Source organism: Microcaecilia unicolor, chromosome 2 (assembly GCF_901765095.1).
Source record: "Microcaecilia unicolor chromosome 2, aMicUni1.1, whole genome shotgun sequence".
NCBI classification, from domain to species: Eukaryota; Metazoa; Chordata; class Amphibia; order Gymnophiona; family Siphonopidae; genus Microcaecilia; species Microcaecilia unicolor.
The window spans coordinates 169,506,766-169,525,407 of NC_044032.1; the positions used below are offsets into that span (position 1 = coordinate 169,506,766).

General features: G+C 45.2%; 1 protein-coding gene across 2 annotated transcripts in view; it reads left to right on the forward strand.

Annotated features, from left to right (window-relative positions):
- Positions 1–18,642, forward strand: part of LOC115463192 (oocyte zinc finger protein XlCOF22-like) — a 44,165-nt gene that overhangs the window by 4,473 nt on the left and 21,050 nt on the right. For both annotated transcript variants that reach the window (XM_030193480.1, XM_030193481.1), the window contains exons 2-3: positions 10,125–10,236; positions 10,506–10,597. In XM_030193480.1, the coding sequence (XP_030049340.1) occupies positions 10,574–10,597 (24 nt within the window). In that variant the 5' untranslated portion in view covers positions 10,125–10,236; positions 10,506–10,573. The remainder of the gene's footprint in view (positions 1–10,124; positions 10,237–10,505; positions 10,598–18,642) is intronic.

Here is an 18,642-nt window from a genome sequence, read left to right on the forward strand (position 1 = left end):
TATTATTCAGTGTTATTTTTTATGTTGCTGGCGAGAAAAAGCTGTATTTTATGCCTGCAGTACGCAAAATTGGATGGAGGGAGAGAAACGTTTCCTTCATTGCACTGTGTGTTTGTGAAGATCTGTTACTATAATTACAGTATGCCCTTCATATTTTAGTGGTGCTTTAGCTTTAGCACCTTGAAGTATCATGCTGGTAACAGAGTGGTTTTACAACGATCAGGCAAGGATATTTGGGTCTGGCCGGAATCAAGGAAGGAGTCGGATGAGCCCTTTCTAGGTCCAGTTTAGGTAAAAATTGTAATGGAAGGAATTGTGGAATCCATTTCTCTAAAAAAAGAGAGAGGATCTGGTCCTTCAATGCCTTCTGGTAATCAAGAATATGGAAATTATTTCTTCTAGAGCGGTTATTCAAATCCTCTATCTCGCGTTCAAGATGGAGGATAGATTTGTGAACACGAGGTAGAACCTGTAGTTGTGAGTCATGTGCATTAAGTCTATTGTTATGAGTTTCAACACTGATTGAAAAGTGATGATATTTTCTGAGTTCTTATTTAGAATCTCAGCTTTGATTTCAGCCAGGGAATCAGCGTTATCTTTTAAGATGTCTTTTATTTGGAGTATTTCTTGCATCAAGGCAGTAAGAGAAATATCCTCAGACTTACTGGGATCTTGCTTACTCAGCAAGGGGGGTTCAAGTTTAGCATGCTTGACTCTCTGTCTCAGTTGTGAAGAGGGTTCTGATTTTTGATGTTTGGGATTTGATATTTCGCCAATTAAAGAAGATAATTGTTTTAAGGTACTAGTCCATATGACAAAGAAATTACTTGGAGATCCTGCGGAGCAAAGGCTCTATGCGTCCATACTTGTTCAGGCTCGCGAGTGCTCCCCGGGAAGGTGTTCTCTTGTTTGAAAGAGAAATGTAGTGGGGGGGGGGGGGGGTTATTCCTGAGTCTATATCTGGGCATCCACTGTCAACCGTCCACCTGGTTTTCTGACTGAGCCCTCACCGCCATGCAACAGCCTCCCTTCCAAGAGTTTGGAAAGGTCTCCTCCTTCCCCCCATTTTTTTTTGTTGATAGGCGTTCTACTTCCCGGTTCCGAGGAGAAACAAAAAGTAGAAAAATCTGGCGAGGAGGTGAAAAGGTTGTATACAACCACCTCAGTATGTGCTGTTCTTTTTCTGACAGTGCTTTCTTTTTAACACGGTAGTAATTTGCATGAGATTAGTTTACTGTATTGAGGAGCAAAAATTTCAGCTTGAGTTAGAAGCTTAGGGGCAGATGACCAAAACTCTGGCGTTATTCTGTATAGCACCATAAAAATACCACCAGAACAGAGTAGAAGAAAAATGTCCTAAGGCTCAAAGCTAATGATATGCAAATATAGGCACTCTCATAGCTTTGAGCATTAGGGAGCTTGGCACATGCGCAGAAGAATTCAGTTCTTGTGCACGTGCATCTGGTAAAACATGAACGTGAAGCACACACTGACGTCTGTTTTCTGCAACCTAAATATAAACGTTCTTAATTTTTTTTTTCTTGATGTTTATATGTAGATGCAAGTAACAGACGCCAGTGTGTGCTTTGGGTTTTTTTTTTTTAAGCATGGCCACTTTAAATTTAGACGCAGGACAAGAACGCCAAGTCCAGGTCTGCTATTTCTCACAACCAGCACTCAAGGACTTGCATGGGCTTCTGTTTCCAAAAGTAATCAAAACCAGTAGATTTTGCAAAAAGAATCATGAGAGAAGCATGGAAGAGAGGATTTCCTGTGATTCTCGACACCCTAATGCTTGCTTAGACCTGGTGTTATTTTTTACAGCGGTAAGGCACCTTTGTTTCAGGTGCTTTGTTCTGATCATTGGGGAGGAATACAAAATTATCTTGACTACATTTGCGTGCTATCTGCACTAAGGCCTAACACACTCGTTTGCTGTGCTAGATCTCTCTGATCATTCTGCACTGGTAAATGCTTGTGCTAGTTCAGTGCTAGCCTATGTTTACTTTTGCTCATCAGCACCTTAGTGTACAAGGAGGTTTAATAGACAGGAGACCAAGTGATGTCAAAATGTTGAAAACAATTAGGTCAGTTTAAGTTTCCCCTTCCCTGCACAGCCATCATCCCCATACACGCAAAACAAAGCAAGTAAACCTATGAGCTGCTGCATCCAAGTTGATGTTCTTTATTGTTGGTAGCGCTTTTATTAATCGCACTATGGGGGAATCACGTGATGCAGTGCCTCTGTGGTTGTGCTCCACTAAAAGGTTAAAAGATTAACTGGATTTCTTGAAAGGATTATATAAATTTAGAATTCATGGCTAGGGACACAAACATGCACTTATGTATTCAATATCTCAGTTCTTCATGTACAGCCACAAAACAACCTTTTAGGGTGGATAGTGTTCACAATGAGCTCCTTTTTATTATTGACCAGATAGAGATAAGAGTTTTCAGTGTTGGCACAGTATAAGTTATCACAAGAACAAAATATAAAAAAAAAAAAACAATGAACTGCATTAGGGGCTTATAGCCTATTTATGTTTAAACAAAGGAGATCTGCATGAAACAATATTTTTATTTTTATTTTGACTTATAAAACCACTTGCCCCTGCAACATGTTCAAACAGAATAATCCATTTGTGTATCTAAAAGGTAAACTTCTACAAAACAGATGAAGATGTGATTCCATGTGCCCCAGTGAAAGGAGAGTTTAATTCTACTTCCATTTAATTTCAATATATTCCATCATCTTTATAACACCAGGCTTCCTAAGGCAGATTACAACAACAGTTAATATGAACCCATCAGGAAACAGGATATACTCAATGAAATTTGGGTATTTGTATTGTATACAGTGTATTTATTTATTTATTTAGTTAGTTAGTTAGTTTAGTGTAGAAAAATGAGCACAAAATACAGAGTATGAATTTGCTGTTTCCATATCATCAAGCTGATCAATCCATAGACTGGTGGGTTGTGTCCATCTACCAGCAGGTGGAGATAGAGAGCAAACTTTTGCCTCCCTATATGTGGTCATGTGCTGCCGGAAACTCCTCAGTATGTTCTCTATCTCAGCAGGTGGTGGTCACACACAGCAGCAGCTCTGGCTAGGCCTCCAAGCCTAATCCTTAGGTTTTGTTGAGGCCTGGGGTTGAGGGCTCTTTTGAGCAAGTGCAAACCTGGTGGTGCCAGGTCCCTCCTTTTCTCCCCCCTCCCGCTGGCTCCGTTTAAAAAAAAAAAAATTTTAAACGTCTTTAAAGGCGTTTATTTTGACGTTTATTTAAACGTTCATTGCAGCTACTCACTGGGACACCAGTTCGTTACAGCTCGGAGCGGCAAGCAGGTAATTTTACCTTTTTCTAGCGGGCAGGGGGTTCCCCGATTCTTCTCCTCGTGGCATATGGCGTCGGAGGGCGAGGGCGCAAAGGGTCGCTCCCCGGATCGCTGGAGCGCTTCTAGAGGGGATGCGGGGGTTTTACAGCCTGATTCGCCCTTGATGGGTGACAGTTTAGTGACCGATGAATGTCCCGGTCCTTCCTCCGGCGTGGCGGTTTTTCCCGCCATAAACGCCCATCCCCCGCTCCTCGCCTCCGCCATCTTGGCCGGCCACGCGGCTCGGACGGCTTCTTCGGGGGCCGCCCTTGAGGTTGGAGACATTAATGCCATGAACGCCCTTAATTTGGGCGACGGCACAAAACCGGCTAATGTTAAGAGCCGTTCTTCCCACGCGGCTCCTTCGCGGAGTTTCGCGCCGGACGCCATTTTGGATGCGCAGCATGTCTCTCCCCCGCTATTTCGAGCGCCGGTTGAGAGTGCGTCTAGGGCTGTTGCCCAGGCTGCGGAAGTGCACAGTCTGGGGGGTTTCTCCCCCGAGTTTGTTTTGCTGCTGCATCAGGCCTTCCTCATGCACAACGCTGCCCCTGCTCCCTCGTCTGGTAAAGAGGTTGAGGTTCCCAGAGGCAAACGCCCTCGGGTTGATTCCCAGGCCTTGGAGGAATTTGTCTCCTCCGATGTAGATGAGGGCAGCGTGTCTGAGGTCTCCCAACGGTCCTTTGCGGATTCCTTGGAGGAGACGGATCCCCGCTCGGTTGGAGCGGATGACCCCTCTGCAGCGCGGCTTTTTAGCCCAGAGGATTTGCCCAACCTGTTGTTACAGGCCATGGACACTTTGAAGATTTCCTCTCCGGAGGACGTCTCTCCCTCAGCCCCTGTTGGCTCTGCCATTATGCTGGGGACGAAGCGCCCGCCTAGAACCTTCCACGTGCATGATGCCATGCACACCTTAATTTCGGCTCAATGGGATGCCCCAGAAGCGAGCCTTAAAGTGGCTAGGGCTATGTCCCGCCTCTATCCTTTGGCTGTGAGTGAGCGTGAGGCCTATCTGTGGCCTACCGTGGATTCTTTAATCACTGCGGTGACTAAGAAAACGGCGTTGCCGGTGGAAGGTGGCACGGCCCTAAAGGACGCCCAAGACAGAAGATTGGAGGCGGCCTTAAGGTCGTCCTTTGAGGCGGCTGCTTTAAGTTTGCAGGCCTCAGTTTGCGGCTCCTATGTGGCCAGGGCGTGCCTGACTATGGTGCAGCGGGCTTCCCCCTCAGATCATTCCTTGAGGGCTGATTGGCCGGCCCTGGAATCGGGCTTAGCCTATTTGGCAGACTTGCTGTATGATGTCTTGAGAGCCTCAGCTAAAGGCATGGCTCAGACAGTCTCTGCGCGGCGGTGGCTTTGGCTGAAACATTGGTCTGCTGACCACGCCTCTAAATCCCGCCTGGCTAGATTGCCTTTTAAAGGCAAGCTGCTCTTTGGGGTCGAGCTGGACAAAATCGTGACCGATCTCGGCACGTCTAAGGGCAAGAAGTTACCAGAGGTCAGGGCTCGGGCTAGTGCTCGTCCCGGTACCTCCAGAGGACGGTTTCAGGAAGCCCGTCGGTACCGCCCGGGCAGGTCGGGTTCTTCTGCCCCCTCTTCCTTTAAGAGGAATTTCTCCCCCAAGCAGCATTCCTTTCGCAGAGACCGCCGTCCCGGAGGTGCTCCCTCCGGTCCTCCCCCAGGGTCTCGTACCCAATGACGGGGTCTTGGTCCACGCCCCAGTGCAGATTGGAGGACGGCTGTCCTCGTTTCTGGGCGAGTGGACCACAATAACTTCAGACGCTTGGGTGCTGGAAGTCATCAGAGACGGCTACAAGCTAGAGTTCTGCCGACCCTTAAGAGACGGGTTTGTACTCTCTCCCTGCAAGTCTCCGGTCAAAGCTGTGGCAGTGCAGCAGACTTTGGACAATCTGATCCGCCTGGGTGCGGTCGTTCCGGTGCCAGAAAGTCAGCTTGGCAAGGGGCGTTACTCCATTTACTTTGTGGTACCAAAGAAAGGAGGTTCTGTCCGGCCTATCCTCGACCTCAAAGGGGTCAATCGGGCCTTGAAAGTGCGGCACTTTCGCATGGAGACTCTCCGCTCTGTTATAGCGGCAGTGAAGGCAGGGGAGTACCTGGCATCCTTGGACATCAAGGAAGCATACTTGCATATTCCCATCTGGCCTCCTCATCAACGCTTTCTGCGTTTTGCAGTCCTGGGCCGACACTTCCAGTTCAGAGCCCTCCCTTTCGGGTTGGCTACTGCTCCGCGGACCTTTTCCAAAGTAATGGTGGTCATAGCGGACTTCCTGCGAAAGGAAGGAGTACAAGTCCATCCTTATCTGGACGACTGGTTGATCCGAGCCCCCTCTTATGCAGAGTGCGGCAAAGCTGTGGACCGGGTAGTTGCTCTTTTGAGCTCCCTGGGATGGATCATCAACTGGGAGAAGAGCCAGCTGCGCCCGACTCAGTCCCTGGAGTATCTGGGAGTTCGATTCGACACCCAAGTGGGCAGAGTGTTCCTGCCAGACAATCGGATTGTCAAACTTCAGGCTCAGGTGGACCAGTTCCTAGTAGCCTCTCCTCTTCGGGCTTGGGACTATGTGCAGCTGTTGGGCTCTATGACGGCCACGATGGAAGTAGTGCCCTGGGCCAGGGCTCATATGAGACCACTTCAACACTCTCTGCTGCAGCGCTGGACTCCGATGTCGGAGGATTATGCTGTGCGCCTTCCCTTGGATCCAGCAGTGCGCAAGGCGCTGAGCTGGTGGATGCAGACAGACAAGTTGTCTGCGGGAATGCCTCTGGTGACCCCAGAGTGGATTGTCGTCACGACGGACGCCTCTTTGTCGGGCTGGGGAGCCCACTGTTTGGGAAGGACAGCGCAGGGGCTCTGGTCTCCTGCAGAGGCAAAGTGGTCTATCAACCTCCTGGAACTCAGAGCCATTCGGTTGGCGCTTTTGGAGTTCATCCCGGTACTGGTGTTGAAGCCTGTACGGGTCCTGTCGGACAATGCCACGGCTGTGGCCTATGTCAACCGCCAGGGAGGTACCAAGAGCGCCCCTCTAGCCAAGGAGGCTATGAGTCTATGCCAGTGGGCAGAAGCGAACCTGGAACAGCTGTCAGCGGCCCACATTGCCGGAGTCATGAATGTCAAGACGGACTTTCTCAGTCGCCATACCTTGGAGCCCGGAGAGTGGCAGCTATCTGCTCAGGCGTTCTTGGACATCACGAAGCGCTGGGGCCAGCCGAGCCTAGATCTGATGGCGTCATCGGCCAATTGCCAAGTGCCGCGCTTTTTCAGCAGAGGACGGGACCCTCGATCCCTGGGAGTAGATGCTCTTCTCCAACAGTGGCCGGCACAAGATCTTCTCTATGTGTTCCCGCCCTGGCCCATGTTGGGCAGGGTGCTAGACCGGGTGGCAAAGCATCCCGGCAGGGTAATCCTGGTGGGTCCGGATTGGCCCAGACGTCCCTGGTATGCGGACTTGATCAGGCTCTCAGTCGACGATCCTCTGCGGCTGCCAGTGGAGCAGGGCCTGTTACATCAGGGTCCCGTGGTGATGGAGGATCCCTCCCCCTTTGGTCTTACGGCCTGGCTATTGAGCGGCAGCGTCTGAGGAAGAAGGGCTTCTCAGACAAGGTCATCGCCACTATGCTGAGAGCGAGGAAGCGCTCTACTTCTACTGCTTACGCCAGGGTTTGGCGTATCTTTGCAGCGTGGTGTGAAGCAGGCTCACTTTCTCCTTTCACTGCTCCAATTTCTTCAGTGTTGGCGTTCCTGCAAGAAGGTCTGGACAAAGGCCTGTCGCTCAGTTCCCTTAAAGTCCAGGTAGCGGCTCTGGCTTGCTTCAGGGGCCGCCTGAAGGGTGCTTCCCTGGCTTCGCAGCCAGATGTGGTGCGCTTTCTCAAGGGAGTTAATCACCTGCGCCCTCCTCTGCACTCAGTGGTGCCTGCGTGGAATCTCAACCTGGTGCTAAGAGCATTGCAGAAGCCGCCGTTTGAACCCTTGTCAAGGGCATCTCTGAAAGACCTGACGTTGAAAGCAGTCTTTTTGGTGGCTATCACTTCAGCCAGAAGAGTTTCCGAGCTCCAGGCGCTCTCATGTCGAGAGCCTTTTCTGCAGTTCACTGAGGCAGGAGTGACTATTCGCACAGTGCCTTCCTTTCTGCCCAAGATTGTTTCTCGCTTCCATGTGAATCAGCAGCTCTGTCTCCCTTCCTTTCGTAGGGAGGACTACCCAGAGGAGTACTCTGCTCTTAAATATCTGGATGTGAGACGAGTCATCATCAGATACTTGGAAGTGACCAATGATTTCCGGAAATCGGATCATCTGTTTGTCCTGTATGCAGGTCCTCGTAGGGGTCTGCAGGCTGCTAAGCCTACAGTGGCAAGATGGGTCAAGGAAGCCATTGCAGCGGCTTATGTGGCCGCGGGGAAGGTGCCGCCTATCCAGCTGAAGGCTCACTCCACAAGAGCTCAGGCGGCCTCGATGGCAGAGGCCGGTTCCGTCTCCTTGGAAGAGATATGCAAGGCGGCAACTTGGGCTTCGGCCCATACATTCTCCAAGCATTACCGCTTGACTGTGGCTGCTCGGGCGGAGGCCCGGTTTGGAGCTTCAGTGTTGCGGTCAGGGATTTCTATGTCCCGCCCTGGGTGAGTACTGCTTCGGTACATCCCACCAGTCTATGGATTGATCAGCTTGATGATATGGAAGGTAAAATTATGTATAATCATACCTGATAATTTTCTTTCCATTAATCATAGCTGATCAATCCATAGCCCCTCCCAGATATCTGTACTGTTTTTATTCTGGTTGCATTTCAGGTTCAAGTTCAGTCTTCAGTTACTTCAGAAAGACTTCGTGTTCAAGTTTTTTCACTTGGATTCTTCAAGAGTTAAGACGAGTTTGTGTTACAGTGAGCTGCTGCATTCCTCTCCCCTCCGTTTTACGGGGCTGGATTGAGACTTAAAATTCTGCCGGCACTCCCTCCCGCTTCGTGCGGCTGTAGGGTAGTTTTGTACCCCTCCCGCTTCGGCGGTGTTAGGGTCAGTCAGCTCCTCCCGCGGTTGCGGTTGCAGGATAAGCCAGATCCCCCCGCATCGGCGGGTGTGGTGTCCATCCCCCGCTCCGCGGGGATGAGCTGGACGGATTCCCCTCCCCCACTTGTGTGGGGATGAGCTGGGTTAATTCCCCTCCCCCGTTTCGGCGGTGGTGAGCTGGGCAGAGTGTCCCTTCGTGGGTGTAATTCTCTAAGTGCTGAGTCCTGCGGATGGAGCTTTGATATCGACATACTGAGGAGTTTCCGGCAGCACATGACCACATATAGGGAGGCAAAAGTTTGCTCTCTATCTCCACCTGCTGGTAGATGGACACAACCCACCAGTCTATGGATTGATCAGCTATGATTAATGGAAAGAAAATTATCAGGTATGATTATACATAATTTTACCTTCTACCAGCTATAATAATTTTTAAAGTTGTTTTAGTGATATTTGATTGTTATTTCATGATATTTATATCTCAAATTCTATCTTTGGGGGACCACAGGTTAATACTAAATACCCTTCTAATTTCTCTACCAGATGGTACTTTGGTTATTTCTTCCACAGTGTGTAAAAAGCAAGTACTTTATCAACCACGGACCTCAAAGCTTCCAAGCCTGGCAATTCTAGACAGAATAAATGCTCCTTTCAAAGAGCGCCATCGCTGTAACTGGAGCTAGGTTTTTATCATTGGTCTAAATCTTATTATTGAAACGAGTAAAAAAAACAAACCAGTGTTAAAAAAAACTCTGTTTAAAGAGAAAAATCATTGGTTTCTCAAAAAAACCCGTTAGAATAAACAAACACCACTACTGTGAGAAAAAGTATCCAAATTCAATTTACAAAAATATATAATCCACACTCATTCAATCTTTTAAGGCACTGCCTATCCAATTGAAACAGCTTTAGAGTTGTTACAGGTGGACCAACAATAAAAAATGACAATGTGGATGCAGCAGCTCATAGGTTTGCTTGCTTTGTTTTGAGAGTACTAGAGATGACTGCTGTGCAAGGGAGTGGAAACAAAGATTAACCAAATTGGCTTCCTTGCTTACAATGGACTAGATAGGCTCACTTCCACTCCTGTCTATTAAACCTCCTTGGTTCACATTCACACAACCAAACTTGAGGTTTAAATTTCTCTTAGAAAAACAAGAAACGTATTAGAGAGAGTAAAATTCAGGGGGAGGGTACTTTAAAGTGGCAGGACTGATTCATAACCCTTGTAGCGCTTTAGAAATGTTAAGTAGTAGTAGTAGTAGTAGTGATCTATGGACCAAGGCACTTGACAACTGTCTTCTTCAGCCAATTCCAGGTGATGAGCTTCAGTTGCAGTTTTGATCAGCCTCTAAATTGAAGTCTTGTATTTTTTTTGTTATTGCTTTGCAGTCTATTTTTCACATTTTTTTTAACCAAAGCATTCTGTCTAACTGCCAAATAAAATGCTAACAAGAAATAAGTATAATATACAAATTGTGTGTTACAGATTGTTTGAAGCAGTCCTGGTTTTGACCCTTTGTAGCAAGAGATGTGTGTGTTTTTAGTGATATACTCCCAAATTTTAGAATTATAATCCTAAAAGCATGGTTAAACCAGGTGCTTAACCTGTTCTTCCTGTTCCTGATATTCTGCATGGATCTGGCAGCATGGCTTCAGATGAGTATCTTTGCATATGCTCAGCACAGAGATTAATCTACATCTGCTTTCTCTTTTTTTAATGTCTGTAGATCTAAAAAGAGCTGAAAAATTCCTGAAACAAAGCAGAAGCCTCTTGCGTCCCCAGGACTGGAAATCCCTGCAAACCAGAGCCCTCAAATCTGTACTTCTGCTTTGCAAGGGGTGAGAAGTGGAAATTTATGAATGAACTTCCTGAGGAGTGGCCTAGTGGTTAGGGTGGTGGACTTTGGTCCTGGGGAACTGAGGAACCGAGTTTGATTCCCACTTCAGGCACAGGCAGCTCCTTGTGACTCTGGGCAAGTCACTTAACCCTCCATTGCCCCATGTAAGCCGAATTGAGCCTGCCATGAGTGGGAAAGCACGGGGTACAAATGTAACAAAATAAATAAATAATCTTTATGTAATATTCATCTTTCTCTGCATCTGCCTAGGAAAAGGACATCTCCAGCCTGAAGCCACCCCCATCATTGCATAATTCAGAGGTCAACATAGAAGGGAAATGTCTACACTAGTCTCTGATCTGGTAAGAAAACCTTTTCCAAGCTTTTCTAGTCACAACATCTGAACTTAAAAGAAAAATAAATTCTGTGCTTTTTGCTTTCTCACAAGTAGGCACTGCTTCAGAACGGTAGACCTGCTAATGGTTTATGGGGCTCAATGTGTGTTACATAAAGGCTGTTGACTTGGACAGTAATTTTTAGGGCTGGAAAATTAATGCCTGAAATGCAGGTCTACTTTTAGGATTGCATGATGGCATTAGGCCCTACAGCAGATGCATCCCATGAGGAAAATTGTGCCAGAGCTGGTGAATAAGTGGGTCTTTTCTCTCCCCACTCCATTTTCAGTGGTATTCTCTCACTCCTAGCCAGATTCCAAGTTTATTAAGGGTTTAATACTACCCCGCCCATCATGGGTTACATCTAGGCAGCTTACATACTAAAATAAAATAGATGAGAAAGGGGGAACAAGACTTGAATAAAAGGATAAGGGGTGGAACTATAATATCAATAGACTAGGGAAGGATAACACAAAGAAGGGGCAGCGTTATTCAGGACCACCTCTGAGAAGAGAGCCTCAAGCATTGGCATCTTGAAAGAGGAATGTTTTAAAGTCCATTTTGAAATTCTGAAGTAAATTGTGTTCACGAAGGGATTGGGGCAATTTATTCCAATTTTCAGGACCTTGTAGTGAGAAAATGGCAGCCCGTGTATGCTCATGAAAAATTTCTCTAAATGAAGGGACCACAAGATGGTGTTGGGTGGAAGATCGTAACGTTCTTCAAGGATCGTATGGGATCAGCAAATGAGAGATATTGAGGTTCACCAGACATAAGGACTTTATATACTAGGAGCATAGTTTTATACATAACACAATGAGATATCGGTAGCCAGTATGCAACTTTCAAAAGCAGACATGATTGAATTTCTTAGATCCCATGATAGCGGTATTCTGTATAAGTCGTAGGCAACGTTTCTGTCTTTGGGTACATTATAGAGTACATTGCAGTAGTCTGACTATTGACAAAAGAATGAATTAGGATATTCAAAGCTGGAGAATGTATCAAAGATTTAATTGATCTAATTTGAGCCGATGTTCGAACTACGGAAGCAGTCAGAGGTCAAAAGGAAAGTGTTTCATCCAAAATAACTCTCAAAACTTTTGCTGTGGAGTTTTGAGGGATCTTTACTGAACAATGTCTAAGGGGCTGCAACAGAACAGTGTTGAGAGAGTTCAAAAATGAGACACATCTGGATTTGTCTGGATTGAGGACAAGTCTGTTTTGTTACCACATAGTCAATTGTGCTAAGCTACTATTGATATCTGAAATCATCTGTGTGTTTTTTAGATCTAACACATGAAGCAGTTGGATATCGTCTGCATAAACATAGACTGTGGATCCTAGAGATTAAGCCAGAGTGAGAAGAGAAACAAGGAAAATGTTTAACATTCATCAAAAAACATTTCTTGCAACTCTCAACTTTTATAGACGTGGTGGAAAATAATAAATACGAGACAAGACTTAGTAAATACTAAAGAAAAATACAACTCCTAATGGAAAACAAAAATGAGGACGTTATGATGCCTTTGTATCGCTCCATGGTGCAACCACACCTCAAATTCTGGTCACCACATCTCAAAAAAGATATAGTGGAATTAGAAAAGGTACAGGGAAGGTAGATCATCTAAGACCATTGGGTCCTGGACATTCTACAGTTCGGATATACCCTAGAATTTCGGCAGCCACTTCCCGATGTGTTTGTGGTGTCTTCCTGCAAGTCTTCTCAAAAAGCAGTGATAGTGCATCAGACCTTGGATAGGTTGCTGACTTTGGACGCAATTATTCCAGTGCCTGAGGAAGAGAGAGGTTCTGGCAGGTATTACATCTATTTTGAGGTGCCCAAGAAGGAGGGGTACTTTTTGGCCAATCATGGATCTAAAAGGCATCAACAGGGCTCTCAGGGTTTCTCCCTTCCGAATGGAGACTCTGAGGTCAGTCATCATAGCTGTCCACAAAGGAGAGTTTCTGTCATCCTTGGATTCATCTAAGATTTATCTGCATATTCCCATTCATCCGTACCATTTCAATTTTTTTACCATTCTTGGGTCCCATTATCAGTTCAAGACCCGCCCCTTCAACTTGGCCATGGTGCTGCAGACCTTTTCCAAGGTGATGGGGGTTGTGGCGGCATATCTCAAGGAGGGCATGTTAGTGCATCTTTATCTGGACGACTGTTGATTCAGGTGAAGTCCTTCGAGAAGAGCAAAAGAGCCCCCAATCGAATAGTGAGTTTCCTGCAACACCTAGGCTAGGTACTGAACTCCGCCAAGAGCATGTTGACGCCAGCATAGTCCTTGAAGTACTTGGATGTCCAGTTCTATACCCTCCTAGGCAAAGTTTTCCTTCTGAATCACAGGGTTTCAAAGTATGTCTCAGGTCAACACCTTTTCTGGGATGTTCGCTGCAACGATTAAGGTAATTCTGTGGGCAAGAGCTCATATGCACCCTCTTCTGACCAGCTGGTCCCAGTAGTTGGATGGGCTGGTGGATGTGGTCTCCTCTGGTTTTTGAACAGGAGAAATTTGGAGAAAGGCATGGACCTGAAGATTCCGGGGTGGACTCTGATGATCACGGACACCAGCTACTCAGGTCAGGGAGTGCATTGCCAGGGTCAGGTAGCGCAGAGGTGCTGGTTAGTGAGGGAGGAAAAGTGGTCTGTCATTCAATTGCAGACCATGACCATTTGTTTGGCATTTCTGGTGTTCTAACCTCTTCTGGTTCACAAAGCAGTCACAATCTTGTCAAACAATGCGATAGCAATAGCGTGTGTTAATCGTCAGGGAGAGGAAAGAGTTGTCCCCTAGCTCTGGAGACAGCTAAACTTATGTCCTGGGCCGAACAAAATTTTCTTCTGCTGTCAAGTAGGGGAAAGGGGGTGGGATTTAATATATAATCTTTCTGTGGTCACAATCAAAGTGGTTTATGTATTATATACAAATATGTCATACCTGGGATAATGAAGGGTTAAGTGACTTGCCTAGAGTCACAAGGAGCTGCAGTGGGAATCAAACTGAGTTCCCCAAGTTTTCAGGCTGCTGCACTAACCATTAGGCTACTCTTCCACTCATGTGTCTAGAGTTTCCAGTGTGACAACGGATTTCCTTAGCAGGAACATGCTGGATCTGGGGGAGTGGTCCCTCTCAGAGACTGCCTTTCAAAACATAGTCCAGTGTTGAGTGATGCAAAAACTCCTTGGTTTTTCAGTTGTAGGAAGGAACCAATGTCTGAAGGGATAGATGCCTTGGCTCCTCAGTGGCCCCCTTGAGGGGTTGTTGCATGTGTTCCTCCCAGGACATTAATTGGAATGGTGATTCAGAGAATCGAAGCTCACCATGGCCAGGTGGTTTTTGTGAATCTGGATTGGCCAAGACTCCCATGGTATGGAGATCTAGTATGGCTGTTAGCAGGAGATCCCCCTTCTCTTTCAGGGTCCCTTCAGCATGCCAGATGTGGATCGATTCTCTCTTACAGCATGGCTATTGAGCAGGCGAGACTGCTAAAGAAAGGTTACTCAGACAGTGTTAGTTTCACCTTGTTGAATTCTAGGACGTGTGCAAGTTTGGTGGATCTTTGAGGCTGGGTATGATGACAAGACCAGGGCGTCACTACTTCATTCAGGACATTTTGCAATTTCTCCAGGATGGTATCATGAAAGGTTTAGCTCTCTCTTCTCTGAGAGTTCAGTTGGTGGCTTTGGCATCCTTTTGGGAGACAATTCTAGGACGTCAGTTGGCACTTCATCTAGATGTGTTGCAATTTTTTTTAAGGGAGTTAAGAACCTGAAGCTACAGTTTAGTCAGGTTCTTCCTCCCTGGGATTTGAACTTGGTCTTGTCAACCTTGGTGAAGGTGCCCTTCAAACTGTTGAGCTTGGTTACCTTGAAGGATCTTTTGCAGAAGGTGGCTTTTCTGGTGGCCATCATAAGAACATAAGAATAGCCATACTGGTCAGAACAATGGTCCATCTAGCCCAGTATCCTGCTTCCAACAGTGCCAAATAACCAATTACAGTGGCAGAACCCCGATTAGATCTATATTCTTTTGTTATCTTTTGTCAGAAAATAAATTAGTAGCAACAATCCATGCGACCAATCCTGGGGCAAGCAGTGGTTTCCCCCCATGTCCATCTCAATAACACTTCGACTTTGCACATTTCAGAGTCACAAGCTCTCTTTTGTATGGAGCCCTTTCTTCTCTTTTCCAAGGAGAGAGTCGTCTTGCACCCTGTTCGCTCTTTCTTACCAAAGTAGTTTCTCCTTTTCATTTGAACCAGTCTATTACCTTGCCAGTGTTTCAGTGGGAGACTTAGGGAGATTTTCTTTATCGGTTTTATGTGCTTGGGCTCTGCGCTGTTTGAAGAGGACAGATGAATTTTGGAAGTTGGACAGGCTCTTTTTGGTGTTTGGGAGTCAGAAGAGAAATGAAGCAACTTCTAAAGTCACGATTGCCCAATGGATTAAAGAGACAGTTGCTTCCGCTTACATTCTCAATGGCAAGCAGTTGCCAGTGTGCCAGTAGGGCCCAGGCTTTGTCTTGGGCTCAGCAGTCTTTGATCCCTGTTCAGGACATTTGCAGGGCAGCCACTTGGTCATCTCTCCATTCTTTTGAGAAGCATTACAGACACCATAGAGGAGGTGGACCAGAGCTACGGTGCTGGCTCGAGGTTTGTCTGATTCCTTCCCTCATTGAGTATTGCTTTGATACTTCCCACTCATACTGGTCTGGGGCGGTCAATAAAGGAAAGAGAAATTTAGATTTTACCTGCTAACTTTCTTTCTTTCTTTGAGGCCCCGATGCTCAAAGCTCACCATGCTTGCAACATTTGATTTAGACTGGTTGTAGCCAGTCTAGAGGGCATGTTATTCAGCCTCTATTGCACAAAGGGGTTCTGTGTGCGCCACTTTTACCATTTGCCATAGCAGCTACCAATAATCCTATTCAAATGTATTCCAACAAGCTCATTAGTATTAAAATGTACATTCAGTGAAATGCACAGACGTTTCCATGCATTGCACAGAAGGGAGCACCTACCTTTTAACGTGGAAAAACTTTCCAGCAGGTTTGGAGCTGTCATTGCATCAGGATGATTTCTCGGAGGAGCATCGTCTGCTTTCATTTTTTAATAGTATTTGCACGTGTGTGTGAAATGTGCCATGTGTGTATATTGTGTGTGTGTGTGTGCCCAGCACGTAACGGTAGTGTTAAGTTGTCATGAAACATTTTTAATAGTAGTTGTGCATGTCTGTGAAATGTGCTATGTGCATGAGTGTGTCCCGTATATAACAGTAGTGTTAAAAAGTTGTCGTGGAACAAAAAAAAAAAAAGGAAACTCTGAATGTGATGTCACTGGATGCACTCCTTTTTTCCTGGGCATGTACAGAACATTGACGCTTATCGAGAGACTGTTCTGCACATGTGCTAGGTGCTTTCCCTACCAAGCCACTTGGAGAATTTCTGTGCATCTCAATTGCATTCGATTTCCTTTGAACATCAGTCACTGTTTTGAAATTGGTAAGTTCAACCGTGGTTATAAACACACGCATTATTTAACTACGACTTTTGAGCATCTGCCTGTTAGTCTCTCCAGACCATTCCTGAACCCTCTCAAGATCAGTGCAACTGTGTTCATTCTTCCTGAGCCAGGAACAGCAGTTCATAGCTGGTCTTTTCTAGTTATTGTTCTTTGTTTAAAAAAAAAAAAAATGATGAAGATATAAGAGTGGATGACGACGGTGATAATGTTGTCTCCTCTATAGCACGGTTGTTCCTACCCCCTATGGGTTTTACAGTTTGGAAGGTCTGTTTTTTTTTCTGTACTATTTTGGCTTTGTCAATAGAAATACTGAGTGGCTCAGAACTGCACAGGATCTAATAAGGTGACATCGCTTGGTATTTCTTAATCTCCCTATTTGCTGGTAGAAGGGCATATACCCACTGATTGGGAATGGTCTGGAGAGACTCAAAGAAAGAAAATTAGCAGGTAAGATCTAATTTCTCCTTTTCTATTGCTTGTATTTCTTACCAGCTTACTCACCCGCCCCCCTGCACAGATCACTTACAGGATAAAGCAAGGATAAAAACTAATACGTGATACTTAAGATAACGCCAGTGCTATGATATCACAAAGCTTCACACGGGGCACCAGCTGAAGAAGTATGGGTTCAAATTACAGGTTTTTGTTTTAGCAATGTGTGTTCTTTATTATTCTTGGTTTGCCATGAACTAGCAAAGTTAGAGAGACAAACTCTAATATGCCTGCAGCTTACCTTGCATTTTTGTATACTTTTTTTCTTTGATGTTAGTAGCTATAATTTGGTCTCAATCAGCTTTAATGATTTAATTTGCATAATCTTTCTAACAATGCTACTTTAAGCATATGGCCTTGGGAAGCTCTACATTGGAGATTGACACGGGGATGGGGACCCGCGGTAACCAAGGGGATGGGGACAAATCCTGCGGGGATTAGGACAGAGCCCATGGGGATGGAGACAGACTGTCCCCGTGTCATTTTCTGCTTTGAAGCTTGTTAATGAACTGGACTGTTAAATGTTTGAGTGATGCAGATGACGATATGTTGATATTTTTAGAAAAACAAGCACAACTGGGCCTTCAAGACTGAGACAACAGGAGTCCTTTATTAAGAAAAGACCTGACACGGGCCAGGTTTCGGTGTCAACAATGCCTGCCTCGGATCTAATAACAAAACACATATAAAACATAATCTATATATATAAAAGGCACCACTGAAGCCTCCAGTCTGAAGTGTGAAGCGCCAGAGATATCCGGTTTCCCCATGAGTGAAGGAAAACAGCACAGCACGAAATCCCACGAAACAGTGAAGGACTCAGAGGGGGGAGGGGAGAGAGATGCCCTCACTCTCTCTGTAACACAAACGCAGAACAGCAGGAAACAACACTGAAGGACTGGACTCAGAAGGGGGAGGGAGAGAGGGCAGGGACACACACACTCCCACATGCACACTCTGAAGAAAACCTTGCTAGCCCCCCGTTTCATTTGCATCAGAAACGGGGCTTTTTTACTAGTAACTTAATAATAAAAACAGAAATAAAAATGAATGTAGATGTGAAATCAAATAGTCAAAGCATCATCATAAATAATACATATAAAAAGCGGGTATGCAGCTTAAAAAGACTTCACCTTAAATAATATATATAAAAAGCAAATATACAACTTAATAAAAAACAAGTATAAAACGTAATAATAAACAAGTAATAAATTAGGAACACAATCTTAACATCAATCACCACAGATAATGTACATATATAATATGGTAAATATTAATATTCAAGTAAATTAAACAAAAAAATCTTTAAGTTCACAGATATAATGCACACTGATATAGTTAGATATTAGTAATATGTGTTTCCCTTTTTGGTTTGGGAAAAAATTAAACCTGTATGCATTGTGGGGGATATGTGAAGTTTATACGATTTGGTCAATATTAAGTTACATTGCTTCAGAATTCAAATTCATAGTGATAGACTAATTACAGGAAATGCTTACCTAGGTGTAATTACGAGGTATGCAGGTAGGGAATTCGATTCCTATAGAGAAACGAAGGAGATCAGCAAGGGACTAGATAAGCAGCACACAGTGAAACATCCAGAGAAAAGCAATTACACAGGGATCTTAGGTAATACTACCATTACAAAATGTGGTCTATCTCAGGCTTACATATGAAGTCTCCGTTTACTGTAATTAACAGCTTGAGTAGGAAAAGAGACCCGTTATTTATATAATAGATGTTTTGAGGTAATGTGTCTATAATGTAGTGCCTAACAGAGGTGTCAAGCAAATAAACCACCATAAGGCAATGAGATCGTCGGTTCAAAGAACAACAGTAATCCCAAAAGTTGTGCCATATGTTGATAATAATTGTGCAGAACATCTCTTTACTACTCTTCAAGAGATAGATCTAAACGTAACTCATAGCGAACTATATTTTAGCAGCGACCTTGATTCTCAAAATATAATGAAAATACATATTGA